This window comes from Mixophyes fleayi, chromosome 1 (assembly GCF_038048845.1).
Source record: "Mixophyes fleayi isolate aMixFle1 chromosome 1, aMixFle1.hap1, whole genome shotgun sequence".
Classification (NCBI taxonomy): domain Eukaryota; kingdom Metazoa; phylum Chordata; class Amphibia; order Anura; family Limnodynastidae; genus Mixophyes; species Mixophyes fleayi.
This window is the reverse complement of record NC_134402.1, coordinates 98,229,819-98,252,464: the sequence shown is the minus strand read 5'-3', so window position 1 is coordinate 98,252,464 and position 22,646 is coordinate 98,229,819. Positions and strand designations below refer to the sequence as shown.

Below are 22,646 nucleotides of genomic sequence, written 5' to 3'. Positions count from 1 at the left end.
CTGTATATTTTCATTTTGTTTAAATTTGACCAAATAAGCTGTCTGTATACCCTGTAGGAACAAGCATTTGAGACAATGCTGGTTATTGAAACTACTGAGCAAAAATTCCTAAAGCACTTTCAACATTATTTCACAAGGGGGAATTCAATAAACTGAACTAAGACGATTCCATTTCTAACATTAGTTTTTTTAATGCAACTCTTCAGAGTCAAAATTACTCATTTGCTACAAAAAACTTTTCCCTAACTTATAGAACCATATGTGTCACATGTCCAGAAATCCCAACTTTCAAGAGAAAACTCTTTGGTGATTGCCCTCAATGTATTCTCTATAGCCCAGGGAATGTTGAACCAATCAGGACTCGCCCAGGTTGTCGAATGTAAGTGGTTGGATAGCTCAGATAGCACAGATGTTGTAGAGGATGTTTTTAAAATGGGCATAGTGGCATATATGAAAGTGTGAAAATCTCTGTTGCCGGGGTTACCCTGCTAGGGGTCCATTTCATCAGTTTTCACTGGTGAATGCTTCACCATGCCCTGGCATATTTACCTGCTACTCTGCCACAATCATCATCAACATTTATTGATATAGTGCCAGCAAATTCCGTAGTGCTTTACAATTGGGGACAAACACAATAACATATAACACTGGGTAACACAGACAGAGGTAAGAAGGCCCTGCTTGCAAGCTTACAATCTAAGCTACAATGGTAATTTGATATATGAGGTAAAATCTACATATTGCATTTCAGTCCAGCCAGATTGAAAGGTAAAAGTGATTTGCATGCTATATGATCCAGTCACACAGCAATGTGGGTCAGGGGGTCAGAGAGTTGTTGTCTTGTGGGAATTATGCAAAGGGCGGTAATAGGGTAATCTAGTGAGGTTAAGACGGTGGATGAGGAATATTATAAGCTTGCCTGAAAAGGTGAGATTTCAGAGAATGCCTGAAGGTTTGTAGACCAGAGTAAAGTTTTATTGTGCAGTTCTGTTAACCGAGGATGGAGATAACTGATCAAAATTATTAAAATGTTGTATTCTTAAAATAAAATATTTACCCCTCCAACTGAGGGCCAAACACTGCAAACTAACAAAGCAATAAGTTGTCCACAGCAGAGCCGGATTTAGGTGGAGGAAGGGGGGGTTTGTGTACATTTGTATACATTGGTAGTAGGCAGAAGTGACGCAATGTTGGATGGAACACTTCTCCCCTTGGATAATGGGCGGGCGTGACGTAACATTGAGGGCAGAAATACTAACATGCTTCCACGTCCAGAAACAGACGGTTCTGTTGTCTGATTGGCATTAGAGGGATCATCAGGACTATTTAAACTGTCTTATATTTCTTATTTTTAATTTTTCTCATGAGCCCTGAGGAAGTCAGAGAGACGAAAAGTATCAGGGTCCTACCAGCAACTTACCTGTGGAATCCAACTCCTTTACAGTGAGCATGGGACTCTCTTTCTTGCCAGAGCTTGTTTCCATATTGGGACATCATAATTGCTAATGACTAGAGATAAGCGTTAGAAACTGTTGTTTGAATGTGCGGGCATTTGACTGTCTCATTTTTATGTCTTTTTATACTAATCATTAAAGTTGTATTGGGATTTTTATTGGTTGTCTTTTCCTGTTTGATTCTATATACTTCAACTAAGATTACTTCTGCCTCCAGTATGCAATCCAGTTCAGTAACACTATAAGGTTGAAGAGGCGTTCTTTTACTTCGAAGTTTGCATCTGCATCAGATAAGCCTTTTTTTTATTATATCTTTGGTACGTGGCTATTTACCATACTGTTTTTGATGTATCACTGTTTCTGTATATACTACACTATGTTTGGTGCTTCTGTTTCTTGTTTTACAAATATAGAAAGAATAATCAATTCCTAATTTACATGCTCAATAGGTAACCTGCCTCAAGTGTTAACAACTGTTCTTAATTTAAAGGGATAGTTCCTATTTTAGACACAAATCAATCTATCCACTCTATCCGTTCTACACACTGATATCTCTTTTTTATCTAATATATAGATATTTATGATGTCACATTTCTGTTCTAATAACTGGAATCTTGTTATGACAGCTTTAGAGCCAGGAATATGGTGAAAACATAAATTGTTTTATTGAAGCAATAACTCAATCCAGATAGTGCAGGGAAGGTACAGACCAGGTAAAGCTGAGTATAAGAAACAGATATCTGGGTGTGGTTGGAAACAGGTAAATAGCAGTGTCACGAACACTTCCGTGACTTTGGGTGTTTGCTGTATGAGATTACACACAATTCCAGCCCGCAGTCTCTCTCTATCTATCACACAGGTTATAGACCTGCTGAATCACCCCCACACAGTGCTCTCACACCCCCACACAGTTCAGGTTTGCCACCACCTATTGAATACGGGCATTAGGACCCCAATATACTGTCCCACACTGGCACACAAGGCTTCTGGCTACCCACAGGTTAGCAAGGCCCACCCCAGCAATCAAAGAGTTAACTCTTCACACCTCCAGACTTTTACACAAATGTAAATACAAGCACACAATAGGCCAATAGGCTTGTTAGTTAAATGTATTAACAAATCACACCGGCATTCAAAGGGTTAACTCGGTAGAGCTATATTCTTCTTAACAGGCTAATGGATTCATTAGAGTATCGAGGACGCCACCTTTTAAATTTATAGATTTAACATACAAAGGTACAGGGCATTCAAATCTAAAAAAACTATTAATAAACAATTTACATAACATATACAAGCAAAACAGTTTAAAATAAAAAGGATTAGATTTAGCGTATAACTTACATCGGTATATTCTGAGCAGCGTCAGACTGGCCCACCGGGATACCGGAAAAATCACCGGTGGGCCCCGCTGCCTCACGGCCACACCCCCATTTAAAAGTGGGTGGAGCTGCCCCTGGGGCCCCGTTGTCCCCACTAGGGAGCCCGCTATCCTCCCCCGCGTCCCCATTGCTTCAAATGTGATTGCAGCTGCGATCATGTGACCCGCCCCCTGCCCTCCCCCTGTCAGCTGATTGCCTGATGGGTGCCTGAGAGGCTGCCGGGAGCATCAAGGAGCAGAGAGGCTGCTACAATCAACATATGGGTAAGTAGCTGTCAGCCACTTGTATATAGTTTTGTGCTATCACTGTATATATATATATATATATATATATATATATATGACACATATATATATATATATATATATATATATATATATATATATATATATATATATTATATATGGCACACACACATATATATATGTGGTCACTCCTGTGTGGCATAATATTGTTTGGGGGCACTAATGTGGGATAACATCGAGGGCACTCCTGTGTGGCATAATATTGTTTGAGGGCACTCCTGTGTGGCATAATATTGTTTGGGGGCACAAATGTGTGGGATAACATTGGGGGCACTCCTGTGTGGCATAATATTGTTTGGGTACACTCCTGTGTGGCATAATATTGTTTGGGGGCACTACTGTGTGGCATATTATACTAAACTATAGGTGGGCTGCCGTTCTACAATAAACTATAGGGAGGGGGGCTTTCTATGCTAAACTATAGTGAGGGGGGCTGCCTATGCTAAACTATATTGAGGGGGGCTGCCTATGCTAAACTATAGTGAGGGAGGGGGCTGCCTGTGCTAAACTATAGGGAGGGGGGCTGCACAGAGAACATTATAGGGAGGGGGTGATGGGACCTTTAATTTAATGCTGAGGTGTTTTGGGTCTATAATTGAATGTGGGGCTGAGTGTGGGGAGGAGGGCTATCTATTGAATGTGAATATTATTTAATGCTGGGAATGGTTGTGGGAAATGGATGTATTAAATGTATTTGCTATTAATTTATTGCTGGGGCTGTTTGGAGGGAGGGTATCAGGTTTATTTATTAAATGGAAATACTATTAATTTAATGTTGGGTCTGGAGGAAGGCCTAAGTATTAATTGTAGATCCTATTTATTTAATGCCGAGGCTGGTTGAAATTTTCTAAATGTACCCATTATTTTTTCCAAATAGGGCCCTCAACATTCCAGGATCCAGATAAGCCGCAACTAAAGAAACCAGCAACCACAAATGGTAAAAGTGACAACAACAGGTAGGACAGTCTGTCAAATGTTTTGAGTCTAGTGCAGTCTTGGCTAACCGGTGGCACTCCAGGTGTTGTGAAACTACAAGTCCCAGCATACCCTTCCAGCAATAAGCTGCTATATATTGGCAAAGCATGCTGGGGCTTGTACTTTCACATCACCTGGAGTGCCACAGGTTAGCCAAGTCTGGTCTAGTGGGACAATCCCGATTTTTGGTGACTGTTCTGTCAATCTAAGGGGCAGGTTAACACTGTACTCTTTATATACACACTACATTATTTATATACTACACTATGGTGCTAGCTGTTCTTCATGGGCTGACCACTCCCCCACTAGTGTCTGGTCACGTCGCTATGATGGCTGGCCACACCCCTTCTGGTGGGCCCCTAGCGTTGCAGTCCCCCAGTGGGCCCTTCATGCCCCAGTCCGACACTGATTCTGAGCCAAAGGAAAATGGCTTGAAAATGGACAGCTTATCAATAAATGATTGATTTCCCAAAAGACTGACAATTTGTTCCTTCACAACACAGGTTTTTAAGTAGACTCAAATGGGACGGCATTCAAAGGGGTAGTGTGAATGCTAATGTGGGGGCGGAAATGTTCCTTCGGTGTCACTTAAGCTTGTTCAAAACTATTCCTAAATTTTGACCTGTCTTAGCTTATCTCAGATATATCCCAGAAACATAACCCCCCCCCGTCAATAAACCGGTCATAATCTGCCACACATTTAAATGCCAAATATGATGAAATCACAGCATTATGAAATACCTTTCCCAATGACATGTGATTATAGCTGTTCCCGGGTAACGCTAGTAAGTATAATTCGCAACCCGGGTGTGGGGTTTGCTCCTCAGTATGGAGTGGCATCCAGATTTCCCAACATATGAAATATGAAGACATTTTCATTTTGAAGTTTCTATTTCTGTATACCTGTATAGGCAGCCTTTCAATGTGGCCTTTTTCTGTAAGGATGTCAAGTTGTGAATGGGCCTACAAAGTCTAATCATGTTCCAAAAAACTAACTTGTGTCAGGATATAGATCACAGCAGGGGCCCTCTGAAGCTGCCACAGGTGACACTGCTATCTTCTAACACTGGGATGTGCAGAGTCACCAAATACACACACAACAGACTCTGATTTTACATTTTACTCTTTAGTAGCTCACTTTATCAATGGATTCATTTGATTTACCATATTTACACTGCAGTTATGATTTACGCATTATTGCAAACAATTATGTGATGGGTTAACCCTTATAAATAACTGTAAGTTCTCTATGTTCACGACAAGCAGTAAATACAAACAGCAGGTACAGATGAACTTAGCTGAGTAATGGTGGATAGCCAGGACCTGGGGTTCACATAAACAGATTGCAGCTTGTAGGAAGTCCAAGGGGACAAACAATGACCACCAAGGAACATTGCGAGGAGCAGGCATATATACACAGGTGCAGTAACAAGGGGAGACGGTTAACTCCTGCTAGTGAAGGGAAATTGGCAATGGGGCAACAGTAGCACCTCTGGTATGCCAGAGGTACTGCAGGCCTGATACAAACAGTCCAAACATTAGTCCAGCAGACAGAAGCTTAATTGTGAAAAGATAAAGAGCGACATGAAGAGTGAATAGAAAAGTAAGATAGAAGCAGGACTTCTAGAAAGTGAGAAGCCTGGGCTAGGAGCAAACAATTCTTGTAACATGGGAGATCTGGTTATATGAAAATAAAGTGTTGTTTCACATTCAAATCCAAAGAGTGCAGGCAATTCTGAATCATTCAGCGTCTCAATGGAATATGCAAAGCTTGAATGTGTTGGATTAACTTGAATCTGAGCCGCTCGTTCATAATTTGTCACTAACTATATATATATATATATATATATATATATATATATATATATATATATATACATATAGATAATTTACAGTGTTCAGTGCTGCAATTAATGTTGTGTTGGTAAACTTCTACTAAGTTAATTACTTTTTAAGCATGTAACGTCAATAATTTCCTATGCTCAAGTTTTAGAATTAAGGTATAATGTGGGAAATCATTAGTAATTTGTGATAGATGGACAACAAGGTGATGCATGATTTGATTGTTCTTAAACCTGTCTTTCACCGTTATTGCAATGGTCATTTTAATTAAATTCCAGCACATTCCAATATTTTCTTCACTCCCTAACTCAATATTCTAGGCGGTCTATGAGGAATAGAATTCCAGTGTACAAAGAAATATTGTATTACTGATTTTTTATACGATAATATGGCTATTTAAGGCTATAGCCACTAGTCTCAATTGCCCATACATGAAAAGAAATCTCCAGACATCATTATTTTAATGTGTTTAGCTGCAGTTTGTTTAAATTCATGATCAAAATGTTCCAAAGGAAAACCTGATTTCTTATTTGTGAAAAGCTGGATGTTGACATGGAGAGTGACATGGAGAGTGACATGGAGAGTGACATGGAGAGTGACATGGAGAGTGGTGTATAGAGAGTGGTATAGAAAGTGGTATAGAGAGTGACATGGAGAGTGACATGGAGAGTGACATGGAGAGTGACATGGATAGTGACATGGAGAGTGGCATGGAGCGTGACATGGAGAGTGACATGGATAGTGACATGGAGAGTGACATGGAGAGTGGCATGGAGCGTGACATGGATAGTGACATGGAGAGTGACATGGATAGTGACATGGAGAGTGGCATGGAGCGTGACATGGATAGTGACATGGAGAGTGACATGGAGAGTGACATGGAGAGTGGCATGGAGCGTGACATGGATAGTGACATGGATAGTGACATGGATAGTGACATGGAGAGTGGCATGGAGCGTGACATGGATAGTGATATGGAGAGTGACATGGAGAGTGACATGGATAGTGACATGGATAGTGACATGGAGAGTGGCATGGAGCGTGACATGGATAGTGACATGGATAGTGACATGGATAGTGACATGGATAGTGACATGGAGAGTGGCATGGAGCGTGACATGGATAGTGACATGGAGAGTGACATGGATAGTGACATGGAGAGTGGCATGGAGCGTGACATGGATAGTGACATGGATAGTGACATGGAGAGTGACATGGAGAGTGGCATGGAGCGTGACATGGATAGTGACATGGAGAGTGACATGGAGAGTGACATGGATAGTGACATGGATAGTGACATGGAGAGTGGCATGGAGCGTGACATGGATAGTGACATGGATAGTGACATGGATAGTGACATGGAGAGTGACATGGAGAGTGGCATGGAGCGTGACATGGATAGTGACATGGAGAGTGACATGGAGAGTGACATGGATAGTGACATGGAGAGTGACATGGAGAGTGACATGGAGAGTGACATGGAGAGTGGTTTATAGAGAGTGGTATAGAAAGTGGTATAGAGAGTGACATGGAGAGTGACATGGAGAGTGACATGGAGAGTGACATGGAGAGTGGCATGGAGCGTGACATGGAGAGTGACATGGAGAGTGGCATGGAGCGTAACATGGAGAGTGACATGGATAGTGACATGGAGAGTGACATGGAGAGTGACATGGAGAGTGGCATGGAGCGTGACATGGATAGTGACATGGAGAGTGACATGGATAGTGACATGGAGAGTGGCATGGAGCGTGACATGGATAGTGACATGGATAGTGACATGGATAGTGACATGGAGAGTGGCATGGAGCGTGACATGGATAGTGACATGGAGAGTGACATGGAGAGTGACATGGATAGTGACATGGATAGTGACATGGAGAGTGACATGGATAGTGACATGGAGAGTGACATGGAGAGTGACATGGAGAGTGGTTTATAGAGAGTGGTATAGAAAGTGGTATAGAGAGTGACATGGAGAGTGACATGGAGAGTGACATGGAGAGTGACATGGAGAGTGGCATGGAGCGTGACATGGATAGTGACATGGATAGTGACATGGATAGTGACATGGAGAGTGACATGGAGAGTGGCATGGAGCGTGACATGGAGAGTGACATGGAGAGTGACATGGATAGTGACATGGATAGTGACATGGAGAGTGGCATGGAGCGTGACATGGATAGTGACATGGATAGTGACATGGATAGTGACATGGAGAGTGACATGGAGAGTGGCATGGAGCGTGACATGGATAGTGACATGGATAGTGACATGGATAGTGACATGGAGAGTGACATGGATAGTGACATGGATAGTGACATGGAGCGTGACATGGAGCGTGACATGGAAAGTAGGTAGACATATTCTTTGAAAAAATAAATGCAAGGAAAACACATGCATATAAATTGTGATGACAATATTTCTAAATGCACCTCAAACATTCTCATTGCACTTGTTCCACTACAAGTATGACTTGTGGTAGGAGAACTATGAGAATATGCATGTTTTTCAAAGCATGAACTCACTTGTTTATATGAAATGTCGAGGTTGCCGCAAGAAGTGAATAGTTTCTGTGCAAGCAGCATTTAAGATATGCAATGCAAATGAGCAACATTATAAATAATCATTTAATTTGTTATTTAGATTTCTATATACCCCTCTGTCAATTTTAGAAAACGGATAAACCATTGAGACTAGAATAAAATGCTACAATGGTAAAATTGCAACTTTTCAACATAAATGATACCTTCATTTGACTATAGATTTCCTTCAGAGCAGTTTAATAGAAGGTTCACGAGGACACCTGCTGGTAAGAGTAAAAATATGTTAGGCTTCAAATATCGATAAGGATATTTATTTGACCATATACAGCTGCAAAATTGTAGCAGTCCATCATAAATGCAACTTTGTATTGTAGTGAGTCTATTTTTGTGCAAATATGACTGTTTCTACTGCTCTTCGCATGGCTTAGTGCGTCAAGATGTGTACAATTATATTGCTCCTTCTGAAGGCAGCTTGGTGAATCCATGTTATTTAGGTACACTCATATGCCTTGTATAGTGCGCACATGCAAAAAACAAGATTCAAGCTTCAAAGGGTGGAGATTTGAGCAATTGCATGTCATTTCTGCTTTAATAACTTGGTAATAAAATTATAGTAAGCATATTATGAGCTATGTAAATAAGCCGTAGATGTCTGTTTATTAAACCGCAGTAAGCTATTTTTCATCTCTTTTTGGGTTCATTTGATGTGTAATACACATGACAATATTCCAAGTTCATCATGAGGGAGAATTTTGTAGCAGGTGAAGAAATGGAGGGGAAAAATGGTGGGGCTTAATTGGTTTGGGGATTTGGCTTATACAGATTTGTCAGGTTCAGTGTACAATACAGAGACCAGTACCTTGTGACCAAGTATGTACAACAGAACCCAGTCCACGGTGGGCAATGTAAAATATAGGGCCCAGTTCTTTGTGGCCAATGTACAATACGTTGCCTAGTTCCTTATGGTCAAATGTGTCCTGTGGAGCCCATTTCCTGGTGGAAACTGCAATACAAAGCTCAGTGCCTGGTGGCCACTGAAAATGGGAGAACTAGCATGTCTGTAAATATCTATTAGAATGAGAGGAACGTATAGGTTCAGTGATTGTCATAAACAAAACTTGACAAAAGCACCACCTGCTGGCTATTTCATGCGAGCAGACAGAACTATGTACATTTCCTTCTGGCTACTTACTTACTGCTTAAAGTCAGGTTAATTTATTTTCAGGTAGAGAGAGGTGACATCAAACTATGCGTGCACACACAAATGAAGGGGAGTACTGGAGAGGAACACCAAGATACTTAGCAGCTTTTATGACAGCCCACCAGCACTAGCAAACATCTACTTTGCATACTCCAGTAATAACATCAGGATGGTGGACAGAGCTTAGGACATGAACAGTGGCTGATTCAAGTGCTCCACTGCCTCTAAACTTTTTCCATATTGCTTGCTCTGACATTCTCATACTCAGGTGCTTGTTACCATTTTTTCTCGTTTGCCATTCACACTGACCCTGATATATAAATACATATGTATCTACTATATAAAAGCCTAGTGGCGTGTGTCTGTGTGTGAAAAAAAAAACCAAGCTGCAGCGCCACCTGCTGGGCGAAGTTATACACTGACCTACTAAATTCTTAGTGTGTGTGGAAAAAGAAACTCAGAAAGGGCTGAAATTTGGTATACTAAGATGTTTTTAATTTGTTAATTGTTAAAAGTGTTTATAAAGATTTAAAAAAAATATATATATATTTCTTGAAGGAGAAGTGACAGTTGGGAGTGGTTGGTGGTTGCCGGGGGTGACAGTGGGGAGTGGATGGTGGTTGCCGGGGGTGACAGAGCGAGAGGAGTGTGATACTCAGGACCGCCGAGAGAGATCACTGTGTCTGGATAGACATCTGGATAGATGTGGCGATAAAGATGAAGGATGAGGTGATGGAGAAAAATGATGAGGTGGTGACATGTGGACAAAACCACGTTAAAAAAGGGCGCTTACGTCGGGAAGTAACACTCTTCCCCTGAGGAGGCCTGGCCTAGCCCCAAATGCATGACAAGAACCTTTTTAACACCTTAAGTAGTTTGATTTGACTAGAATGCATGAGTATCATGCACGGGTTAACTTGTATATATATAATATATATATATTTATATAATTATTGCACACAAGACCTGGGGGCAACTGAATATTGATGAGCACACAGAGTTGTATGGGAAATATTGCTTTTGACAAACATTACATTATTACAAATAGGCAAAGACCACAAAGGATACATAATTAATGTATCGACAAAGGAAATATTTTTCTATTAGTGTTGGCCCATGTCTTATACAAATCATGTTATCATTGTATTTCGATCTGCAAACTATGTGATATTAATCTTAGGATCTAAACACATTGGGCCTCGTTTAAAGTTTGACGTAATTATAGGCATTTCCATGCAGCATATGAAATACTGCTGTGTTGTGAGTTTGACATATATTGAGATGGGTGCAACTCAACATACACGTGTCAAACTCTAAGTGAGGCCCATTATATTTTCAGGGCCCCCAAAAGACAAAGTGGACCTGACATTTTTTAAATACAGGCCATTTTACATGGTGTCTTGTGCACTATGTAAACATCTCCATGCGCTATATACAAATGGCGGATGTCGAAGCAAAGGTTGCTCATGCTCCTCCCAAGGCGCCTCTTCCTACATCACAGTTCCCCTCCCATAAAGGAGCTGTGTGAGAAAGCTGTCTGGCACGGATCATTAGATGTGCATATGATGATATAATAAGCATAGATATTTTATGCACTCTCCATAACAGATGGAGCATTGCTGTATGTAGTTCGTTTTAGATCATACAATACACTAAAACGTCCTTTACTTAATAAATTATAGGTCTTCATTGAATTGTTAAATCCTGCCCATGTTACTATTAAACCAAAAACACATATGTATGACGCTCAGTGTGCCAATGACAGCTTGGGACTCCATAAAAGAATGACCATTATGATTGGTTTTTGACTACCCAGTCATTTCTACACAGCATTGAATAGGATGCCATAGTCGCCAGGACTCCATTGCATAAGAGGAGCTACTGGATCTAAGAAATCAAAGTTTAACTCTAGTAGTAAGATAGTTTACAGTTGCTTTAAAAATGAAAATATATTTGTAGTGCCAGCAAAGTCTACTCTGATCTACTGATGTAAATTTTAATAAAAGTGAAAATCAAAAAACTAGAGAAATGTGCACATAATAGCAAAATTAGAAAATCACTATGAATCAGTGGTTCAAATAGGCTGGTATACAGTGGTATGCCAGTCCGCCACTTCTCCTACTGCCTACATTGTAAAACTATTAAATGCCATTCACTTACAAATGTCTATACCGCTACTTCTAAATTTCCACTTTGAATAGTGGTGTGAATCATCCCTTAATATGATCCCAGAAAGACAAAAGATATTTAATATAAAAGAAAAATAATATCCATAATAAATCATAATTATAGACAGGTGATATCATATTATTTTTCATATATAATCATCCAACCTCACCCACTGCAGTATGCCAGTGGATAATTTCGGCCAACCTGGCTAACTCATAATATTGATTGCAATTTATTTGTTATTTTATCAAAAAACTTCTAGTTGGCTGGGATTCCTGATGCCTAGATATTTAAAATAGTCTGATCTCCACTTTACACCATATGAGTCATCCAAGGAGGCTCACGTATCCTCTGGGAGTGTTATTGACAAAGCCTTAGATTTGGTTTTGATCATTTAAACTGTCAAGACAGAAAAAAAGTTTGGTAGAAATATCCTTGGGTTTATCTGGGTAAACAGTGCATCATCTCAAGAAATAAAATATTTAAAATTAACTTTAGGCTACTGTAATCTGCATACATCCAGAGAAGCTTGCAATACAGAGACATGGGGGTATATTTACTAAGCGGCGGTTAAGACCAACAGCTGATTCTTGGTGCTTTGCCATCATTTTTTTAAAATAGCAATTTTATTAAAGACAAAGCACGATAGGTAAATACACCGCTAAGGGTTTTATGCACCGACCAAGCATTGGTGAGGATAATGGGCTCTCCAGTCCAGTTTATTGATTGGGAATTCTTGAAAAAGGAAACTCATATTGTTAATACATGTGCTAGAGCAAGCACAAAGGCTAATAAACAGCATTCATTTGGGCAGCACCAAATCCAGATTTTTCTGAGTGCCACCCTCATGTACTGCCAATAGTCTACCCTGTCAAAGACCTTCTCAAAATCCAATGACAGGGCAGCCAACAGAATTTTATTGGAGGAGACTGTATAGATACAAACTAGAACCCTCCAAATGCTGCTTGTCATCTGTTATCCTGGAGCAAAACCAATTTTGCCCTGGTGCATTAACTGAATTAAGATGGATTTTTAAAAAAACAGCAACCTACTATGTTACCGTGAGAATCCTGCCTTCATTATCTCTGCATATCTCAGGTTCTGTAAACATTAGGCGCTTGTGTATCAGCAACATTACACCTAAAAATTTTAGTGTCAACATAAAAATTATACTTGTGCCAGAACTGTTTTGACTAAACCGTTCAGATTATGGGATATAACTCTCAGTCCTCTAAGGAATACATGACTGACATCACTAATAGGCAAAAATGTACATGTTTATAATGCAGATTACATTACGAATTACCACATTCAATATATACTGAGGTTGGAAGAGATAATAATAATAATAATAATAATAATAATAATAATAATAATAATAATACAGGGTTATTATAAAGAAATAAAAAAGAAGCCATCACAGAACTCATACCAACATGTGTAATATGATTTCCTTATAAACAATACAGAGGCAAACAACCCTAAGAGCCTCTGAGAGAGGAATAACAGGCTCTGTAAAAAATGCTACTACTAATATATACATAGGGGACTCTAGCCCATTTAACATTCCAGTCTTCAATCAACCTAAATTATAACTGGTTCATCGGCTGTTGAAAGGAATGTTAATAATGTTGTTCTCCTTAGGAGAGTCTTAAGATTTGGGAGATGTACTGCATAGACTGCCCACTCTGACCCAATCTGATTCAGGATGAGATAGATATGCTAGTTTGTTCTCAGGTGAATGGGCAATTGATCATGCCATCTCAAATGGCGTAGAAATTCTTGGCTTTCTGAGTGGAACTTAGGCTTGGTACACACTACTGAAAATTTTTCTCAATGCGATATCATTAACAAGTTTAACAACGACTGAAAGTCCCAATCAACATGCCGATTCATGTGTACACACTATACATGGTTTACAAGATTTACCTTCAGAACTGTTCTCTTCATCTGCCATATTCATCGGCTTAAAAGATCATGACTCTGTAAAGTTTATGAAGATCTGGGGGTATATGTATCAATCTCCGGTTTCTTCAACTCGCGGGAGTTCGGCGAGATGAAAGCTAAAATTTAAAGCGGCACTGCCTTGTAAAGGCAAGTTTCCATTTACAAGGAAGCGCCCCTTTAAATTTTAGCTGTCATCTCGCCGAACTCCCGCGAGGTGAAGAAACCGGAGATTGATACATTTACCCCCTGGTCGTGAGAGCAAACACACTGCAGAATTGGAACATCATCGTTCCATCGGTGAATGAGATTTTTAGTCTGTTTATAAAATCAAATCATATACGTAATACTTAATTCTTGATAAATAGGCTCCATATACTTTCACCATTTAATAAGATGTACTTATAATGAAAGGCTTACGTAAATGAACAGAAAAAATTCTGCCACGAAGTGGTGGACATGCAAAAATGTTTCTCTACCATGTCAATCTTTTAGACATAATGATCAATTGGTAGGACAAGAATGGAAAGTGTGGAATAAAACATTGAATGTTGTTGGGACTTTAGATTTCGGATCCAACATTTTATGAGACATCCAGTGGTATCTGATGGCCGGTGGAGGAACTACCGTCTATTCTGGGGGTGCAATGGTTATGGGAGCCAGTGGTGGTGGGACAGCAATGCTCTGCTATTCTGATCAAACACAAGGGCCCCCTATGGACTTTCTGTACCAAGAGGGACTAAAGTGTCGGCTTTCAGTTCTGAAGAGAGTTGACCAGTTGCCTTAGGGATGGACTGGAATATCAGCCCCACAATTGAATTTTCTATGGGGCCTTGCAGTATTACATTATGCACCAGGGTAGAGCTGTGCCAAATGTACAAGCAAGGAAGGCAACAATAGAAATAAAAGGAGAACTGATACATCCTTGTCTGCATTATTCATGGCACAAACTGAACTGTCTGGTTCTTCAGCCAAAGTGAAGGCCATACTTTTTGCAAGGGAAGAGCACATCTGCACAAAGTCAAATAACCTGCCTTCCATTTGAACATTAGGATTACACAGAACTGGTGTCTAGAGAGGCTTTCTAAAGCTGTAAGTATGGGAACATAAGAGGTCAGAGCCCAATTGAGCATCTTTATCAATCCAGCCCTCTTTTCTGCTCACCTGTATGTAAATAACAAACCAGGATCTCCATATTGACATCTTTATTTGATAAATGAGCAAATATTGTAGCATTTCAAAATTCTTAGTTATAATGTATATATACATACGTTCCAGCACTCTACAACAAATATTACAGACATGATGCACATTCAGGCTCCCCACTTGTTCTGTATCAAACTGTAAGTGATGTTACAGACTGCGGCAATGGACTCACTGTGCCGCTAGTGGTTGGCACTGGCTCACAGGAGGTGAGGTATTTAGGAAGTGATGGACTTCCTAAACACAATGGGACACCAACAGGTCTCAGATTCGCACCACTCGGAAGATGCACACAAGCATCAAGAAGGACCAGAAATAAAGGGACAAGACACAAAACTAGTCAGAATGCATAGGCTTAATGTCAGGAAACAAACTGAAGGTCAAGCTTGAAAGCAGCCAATTATGGTCTAAAGACATCCCGGGTTACAAAATGAAGATCAAACCACTGACTCAGGCTAGAACCTGCATCATTTGTGCTATGGGCCCACACATTTGTAGCTTCATATATGACCCTTAATGCCTTAACTAAATGGGAATACAGTGGTCCCCTGGATTGGATGGCACTAATATATCAGTACTGTCACAAGGGCACTTTTTGTATCAGTGTAGTTTCACACACAGAGGTAGCACGAGGGATGAGTTTCTGTTGCATGAGTCCTATAGATAAACACAATGTAAAACACATTTATAGTACACACCGGCATTACAACATATGTTATGTAACACAGTGTAGTATCTATGATCACATAATGTACAATATACACGATTATTATACTAATAGATGAGTAGACAATATTTCACATTTACTAGAATTCTGCACACTTAATTCCATATCCAATATAAAACTTTATCTTCCTACGTCAAATCTGAAAAAGTCAAGTGTTGTTCCATATTTGCATAATAAGAAAGGATTTTTTTTTAAATGGAAAAACAAGGTACATAGCTACAAAGTATACTTATATTCTATGTAAAGCATAATTTACTTATAATGCTCAGCTGTTTTTATTATTTTGTGCAAAAATCTTAGCACCTACTACATTATTACATCAATACTGTGAAACACGGTGGTATAGGGAAATGGGACTTCAGAAGCGAATTTACACATACTGGCCATTGGACTCAGTTTCTCTCTCGTGAATATCTCCATTGAGATATATTGGGTAGTTTCAGAATAAGGAAGGCACATAGCCAACAGAAATGCGTAATCAGATACTCCAGAACCTCTATGACTGTAATCATGCTGGCACCACAAAACAAGCCGAGCTGTCCACCCAGATCAGCTGAAAGAGAACAAAGAACATGGAAATCTGTTATACTTCTACGCTAGCTAGTAAATCTAATGTATGCAAACAGTATCACTCAGCATGTGACATGAGCAAAGAGAGAAACATAGACTTCATTCACAGATAAGCAATTTAAGGGGTTTCCAACGTCAGTAATTGGATGCTACATTTCTTCCTGCAACATTTACTATATACATTCATTTTCTATTTAGCTTCTGTGGTTTTAAACCATGTATTTATAACATCAGGCAGAGCTGTTTGTGTAACCCTGGGATACGACACAAATTTACTGCGTTCTCTACATTGCATGCAGCTGTATCCAGAGTACAGCGTATAAAATGAACCACTATATCTGATGTCCTAAAGATATGGCTAAAAAGCACAGATGGAAACTAGAAAGAAAATGCAATGCATTAAGTAAAAGTTGTGGGAAGGTACATTCAAACCAATAAATTAAAGTATTATAAATGTGTAAAAAACACACTAAATGTGTTGTTGACTTAGCTAAGAAGGTGGCTATATGAAATTAGTTTCATATAGCATCATATTATCCCCGTCTATTGTCTTTAAAGTGCTACTAAACCTAAAATTCAAGTTGATTTAAATAAAAAGCAATATATAAAGGAGCTTATTAGAACAGAACATATGTGAGATAAGGTTGTGATTGTGGGAAGAAATATTTTCCTACACAAAGCAAACTTCCTATTAGGAATCCAATTGATGATCTGGCCTCTTTTAGCTACCTTTTACTGAAAATAGTTGATAATGGAGAACAATAGTTTGCACTTAGCTGAACACAAAGGGGCTGATGCAGAGTGAGTACTATGCTGGTTTGTATAGTGTATCGTGCTTGAAATGAATCTGCACATGCCCAGTAAAGTGGCCGCATGCACATGTCTGTGATTCTGGCACTTACACCTGCTTGTGCATGGAGAGATGGGAGTACAGTAAGGGTGTGCTTGCACAATTGTGAACAGATGCAGATCAGGACACAAGCGTATATATACGGCTGTCCAAACCATATTATTTGCGGGTGGTGAAGGGCAGGTGCGAAAAGCTAATGATGATGACGACAAAGTTTTATTTTTAAGTTTGTGTGTTTCAAGAAAATGTTATAGAATAGTAAGGTGCCAGTTTGATACAGTCGTTAAAAAGCACTTGCGCCTTTTTGGAGCATTTTTTTGTATTGCAAAATCAGTCTTATTTGAATGTCACATTAATGTATGCTTTTACCTGACTGTGCTTCAAAGCTCACGTGCCTTTTTGGAGGTCTTTGGAGAGGTGCAACTGTTTTAGAGCATTTTGGGCCTGATTCATTGAGGCACGTAAATGTTGATATGTGCTGTATTTTGCTTAAAATCACTCTGCACTACCCAGAATTGGACCATATGCCAATCAATGCAACAACATCCGATTAACCTTCAAGGGCAAAGATCCTTTATACAGCCTACGATTGAAGGGGTGGAACAGTGAGGGGAGTGGGAGTATGCCTGTAGTTAGTGTACAGTAAGAACGTGCCAAGCTCAAGCGCACGCAGCAGCGTTCGATTCAATGCATTTTATACACAGTAGATATAACATAACATCCTAATAAATGTATAATAGAACGAAGAAACAATGAAAAATAAAAAGCTTATGTACATTTTAAAAAACGCATTTATATTAGTTTTGCGGGCCTTAATGAATCAGACCCTTTGCCCTTTGTGCCAAAACAAAGGGCGGCAATTCTTGACCGAGACAAAAAACACTTTACAAATGTGCCCTGGTTTTTGTTTTAGAGAACTAAAGCTCTGTTAGAATTAATTATTATTTTATAATTTATAAATCAAAACTCACAGAGAAGTTCACTTGGTGTCAAGGCCTTCTGTTGCTTGGTTATTTTGTAATTCAACCCATGGTATTTAATGTCAATATACACCAAATTATTCCTGAAAGGCAACATTAAAATAAAACATGTGTTAACAAACATTGCATAACATTATATACACACTGATGTGAAAAGTGTAAATATGTAAACAGTAGATCTATCACAGTAAAATGTCCATTTGAATCCCTTATTGGTTACAAACATTGACAGAAATAAATTTATAAATTGGTAAAGGGATGAAAGGGCCACTATTTTAGATGCTCTCTCCTTAAAATGATTTTTGCTCACACTGTTCCAATCCGATCAAGTATAAGACAAAGGGCTAGATTTACTAAGCTGCGGGCTTGAAAAAGTGGAGATGTTGCCTATAGCAACCAATCAGATTCTAGTTGTCATTTTGTAGAAAGTACTAAATAAGTGAAAGCTAGAATCTGATTGGTTGCTATAGGCAACATCCCCACTTTTTCAAACCCGCAGCTTAGTAAATCTAGACCAAAGTCTCCGGTTTGAATGTTGTCCTGTATTTACAGCTCACATGAGAGAGTCACAATTGTACAAATTTCTGACTGAAAATTTACATTTTGCTTTCAGTAAATGCTGTGATTTTAGATAAAAAAAAAAAAAAATTCTAAATAATAAAAATGATATAATAAAGTCATATAAAGTGTATCATTATTAATTACTGTGTATATGATACATTAATGACGCTTCCTTTGTAGATCATCCATTTTCTTATCTAGCAAATAGTTGTACAAAGCTGTTTTTCCTCAGGTTACACATTCAAAATCAATAGAATGCTCATTTAGAAAACGGCAGCTGATATTTGTCACTCAGTCTACATAAATTATGTTGCTTAAGCAATTAGTGACAGAACAATGTTTTATGCATTAACTTGTTTGAATGTCTGACAACTTAAGCTTCTTCTGTTTGCAGACAATAAAATCACAACCTGAGAAAGACAAATGTAAACGGTGAGCTTACATATTTCTTTTTGTAATCAATAAGGGACCATGGATAAATACCAGCATGAATGCAACAACACAGGAACTTTATTTCAGGCTGAATAAATATCCATTTACTTCATGTATGTGGAACTTTGACTCAGTTTGCTGGAGAGATAATCGGCAGCTTTGTCACTTGGAAACGTAGAGTATGAGAGCGTAGCAGGATAGTCGGTCTCTTCACAAGGAACTGGACAAGTAGAATTGTAAGTTCCTACACTACAGAGCTCAAGCTTTTCAATATTATCTGTAGATAAAAGAACACAACATATTATATCCTCATAACCACACGCTGTTTACTGCTTTTATTCAGTATGAAGAATTTCACTTGTATAATGTTTGCCTTTGCCCGATGAAGAGTGAGCTAATGTAAGGAAGTAATGAATATGGATAAGTAATGAATATCTGGAAGGATTTGTAGTGCAGATTTAAAGACGGAAGAAATTCAGAAAAGGGTCTTATTCAGTGTCGGACTGGGGCATGAAGGGCCCATCGGGGGACTGCATCGCTAGGGGCCCACCAGAGGGGGCGTGGCCAGCCATCATAAAGGCGAGACCAGACACTAGAGGGGGAGTGGTCAGCCCACGAAGGACAGCTAGCACCATAGTGTTGTATATAAAGAGTACACAGTCTTGACCTGCCCCTTAGAACAGTCACCAAAAAATCGGAATTGTCCCACTAGACCAGGCTTGGCTAACCTGTGGCACTCTAGGTGTTGTGAAACTACAAGCCCCAGAATGCTTTGCCAATATATAGCAGCTTATTGCTGGAAAGGTATCATCGTCATCATCATTTATTTATTTAGCACCACTAATTCCACAGCACTGTACAGAGAACTCATTCATATCAGTCCCTGCCCCATTGGAGCTTACAGTCTAAATTCCCTATTATACACACAGACAGAGAGGGCGACAGACAGACAGAGAGGGAGAGACTAGGGTCAATTTTGATAGCAGCCAATTAACCTACCAGTATGTTTTTGGAGTGTGGGAGGAAACCGGAGCACCCGGAGGAAACCCACACAAACACAGGGAGAACATACAAACTCCACACAGATAAGGCCATGGTCGGGAATCAAACTCATGACCCCAGTGCTGTGAGGCAGAAGTGCTAACCACCAGACCATTGTATGCTGGGATGTGTAGTTTCACAACACATGGAGCGCCACAGATTTTTAGTACAAAGCCAGATTGACTGCACTACATCCTTCTTAAGATAATAAGAAAGTATGACCTGGCTAGTTTGAAGGGATTGATGGAGCCGGAAGATAGCAGTAAGCAGTAAGTGAACATCTCTTAATGACCGAGACCATTAGGACCATTACATTATTTGGGAATAATCCGCTCAAGATAGCCATAAAAGTAGAAGATTTTTTTTGAGGAAGGCTTTTGTTGTTTGCCGTCCCTTCAGTCCTGTTCTAAGGAATAGGTCTCTGAAATTTCAAACTGCCAGGAGAAAACATTAGCTTTGACAAATCAGTAACCGGGTCTGTGAGTGATGACAAAATTAAATTGGGCAAAGAATAGTTGAACAATTTGCATATACAGCTTACAGTGGTCTGCTACTAAAATTGTGAGTGGAACCTATGCCCCTTTGAGTATGTAAAAGCCAAATAGATGGGTAAAAATTGTCAAAATAGAGTTTAAAAAAAAATAATGATAGGGGTGCATAACCGTTTATCTGCCCTGATGCCGAGATAATACAGCCCCAACAGCCTTGTCCATAACATCCAATTCCATCTGGAAAGGATTAGCCAAATAGGGGTGAACAAGAACAGGGATCATTGAGAACATTCTCTGATTGCAGACATTTTCACTAAATATATTTGTAGAGCCTCATGGGATACAATATAATTGAGAAAAGAAATGAAGATAACCTTAAAAACACATTTTTCCAGCTTCGCATACAGAATATGTTCTTAGAGGTGATGCAACACTGTCTGCATGTGCTGATGAGTTTTGGTAAGCTCTGGGAACAGATCAAGACATCTTCTAGGTAAACAACAACATGCAGGTCCATAAGATCATGGAAAATAACACTGATAAAGTACTTAAAAGTGTCTGGAGCATTACACTAGCCAAAAGCCATCACAACATACTCAAAGTTGAATCTGAAAGGCTACCTTCCACTCATCTCCAGCTCTCATTCAGATTAATTGTAAGGCTATCTTAGATCTAGTTTGATAAAGATCCCAACCACTCCAGCAGCTCTAGAGTGAGCGGAGAAGATATAAATTACAGATGATAATCTTAGTAAGAATTCTTTAACTGACGTAAGGCCATTGCGATTTGTTCTTCTACTCAAAAAAGAAATAGTCAGGAAATGCAGAGAGCCCCATAATCTTGTTTGGAGTCGTTTTCTTAGGGTTTTTAACTTAGGTTCTGAAATGGAATAGATTTCATCAAATGGAACTTGGACTTTCGGCACCAAATCAGTAGTACAATCATATAGTATCTGTGGCGGCAATTGCTCTGCTTTTTTGTTTAAAACATCTTTAAACTTCTAGTAAGCATCAGCTAGCCTGAAAGGACTGTGGATAATCAAGCAGTTGCTGGAACAGTATGTAAAGGGAATGATATCTTCTCAGTAACGCAATATATGTGTGGAAAATGTAGAACCAGCCATAAAAGTCCCAGAACAACTGGAAAATGCAGTGATAGACCCAGAGTGATTGGAGAACCAGCTATACTCTGTAAAGCAATTATAACTTGTTTCGGGATTGTAGCAATGTGTAATTGGTGAGCAAGTGTGTCATCTATTAAACTGACCATAGAAATATAGTGAATTATAGCAGTCACCCTGAATGTCTGGTTAGCAAGTTGGATCTAAAGTTTTGTATGTACATAGCAACTAGGCATTAGAGGCAGAATATTTAAATTATATAGCATCAACTGGGCTAGTTAGGATGGACCTCTTTATGGTGTCTGGGTTAGAGCTTTTCCTGATGGCTTTGTAGTAGCATTAAGGGACACTCCTGCAAAAAGTATATTATATTGACACAGTAGATAAGTCTGCATTGTTAGCAGCTGGAGCTGGGTTATTCTGCACAGTAAATGTGTCTAGTAGCTCCAGCAAAATCAACAATTATTTGGACAGATTATTTTGACACAAAACTACTGGTTTACCAGCAGAGTAGTGAGCAGTAAAGGATTCCAATGACCAGAAGCTGGAATAGCAGCAATGAGATTTTGACTTAGGTTGACATCTTGACTTAAGTCAAGATGCCAGAAGCAAGGTCAGGCCGGCCTAAGTGAAATTTAGAAACAGATAGCAGTAATCAAAAAACAAACCATTAACAGAATTCAAAGGGCAAATCAGAAGCAGGATTCAAAGAACAAACCAGAAGTGAGACCAGATAATTGGCTGACACTAGAAACACAGGAGCATTGGATAATAGGCACAAGGAATATGGGAGCATCAGACTAAAAATAAGAGCACAATAATCTGCCAAATTGTCAGTTTCAGCCTCTGTAGAGTG

General features: G+C 39.3%; 1 protein-coding gene across 1 annotated transcript in view; it reads right to left on the bottom strand.

Annotated features, from left to right (window-relative positions):
* Positions 1–16,137: 16,137 nt before the first annotated feature.
* The window catches only part of ASIC5 (acid sensing ion channel subunit family member 5), a 34,486-nt gene continuing 27,977 nt past the window's right edge, over positions 16,138–22,646 (bottom strand). The window contains exons 8-10 of the mRNA XM_075194411.1: positions 19,247–19,415; positions 18,137–18,228; positions 16,138–16,298 (exon numbers count right to left, since the gene is read on the bottom strand). Coding sequence (XP_075050512.1) covers positions 16,138–16,298; positions 18,137–18,228; positions 19,247–19,415 — 422 coding nt within the window. The remainder of the gene's footprint in view (positions 16,299–18,136; positions 18,229–19,246; positions 19,416–22,646) is intronic.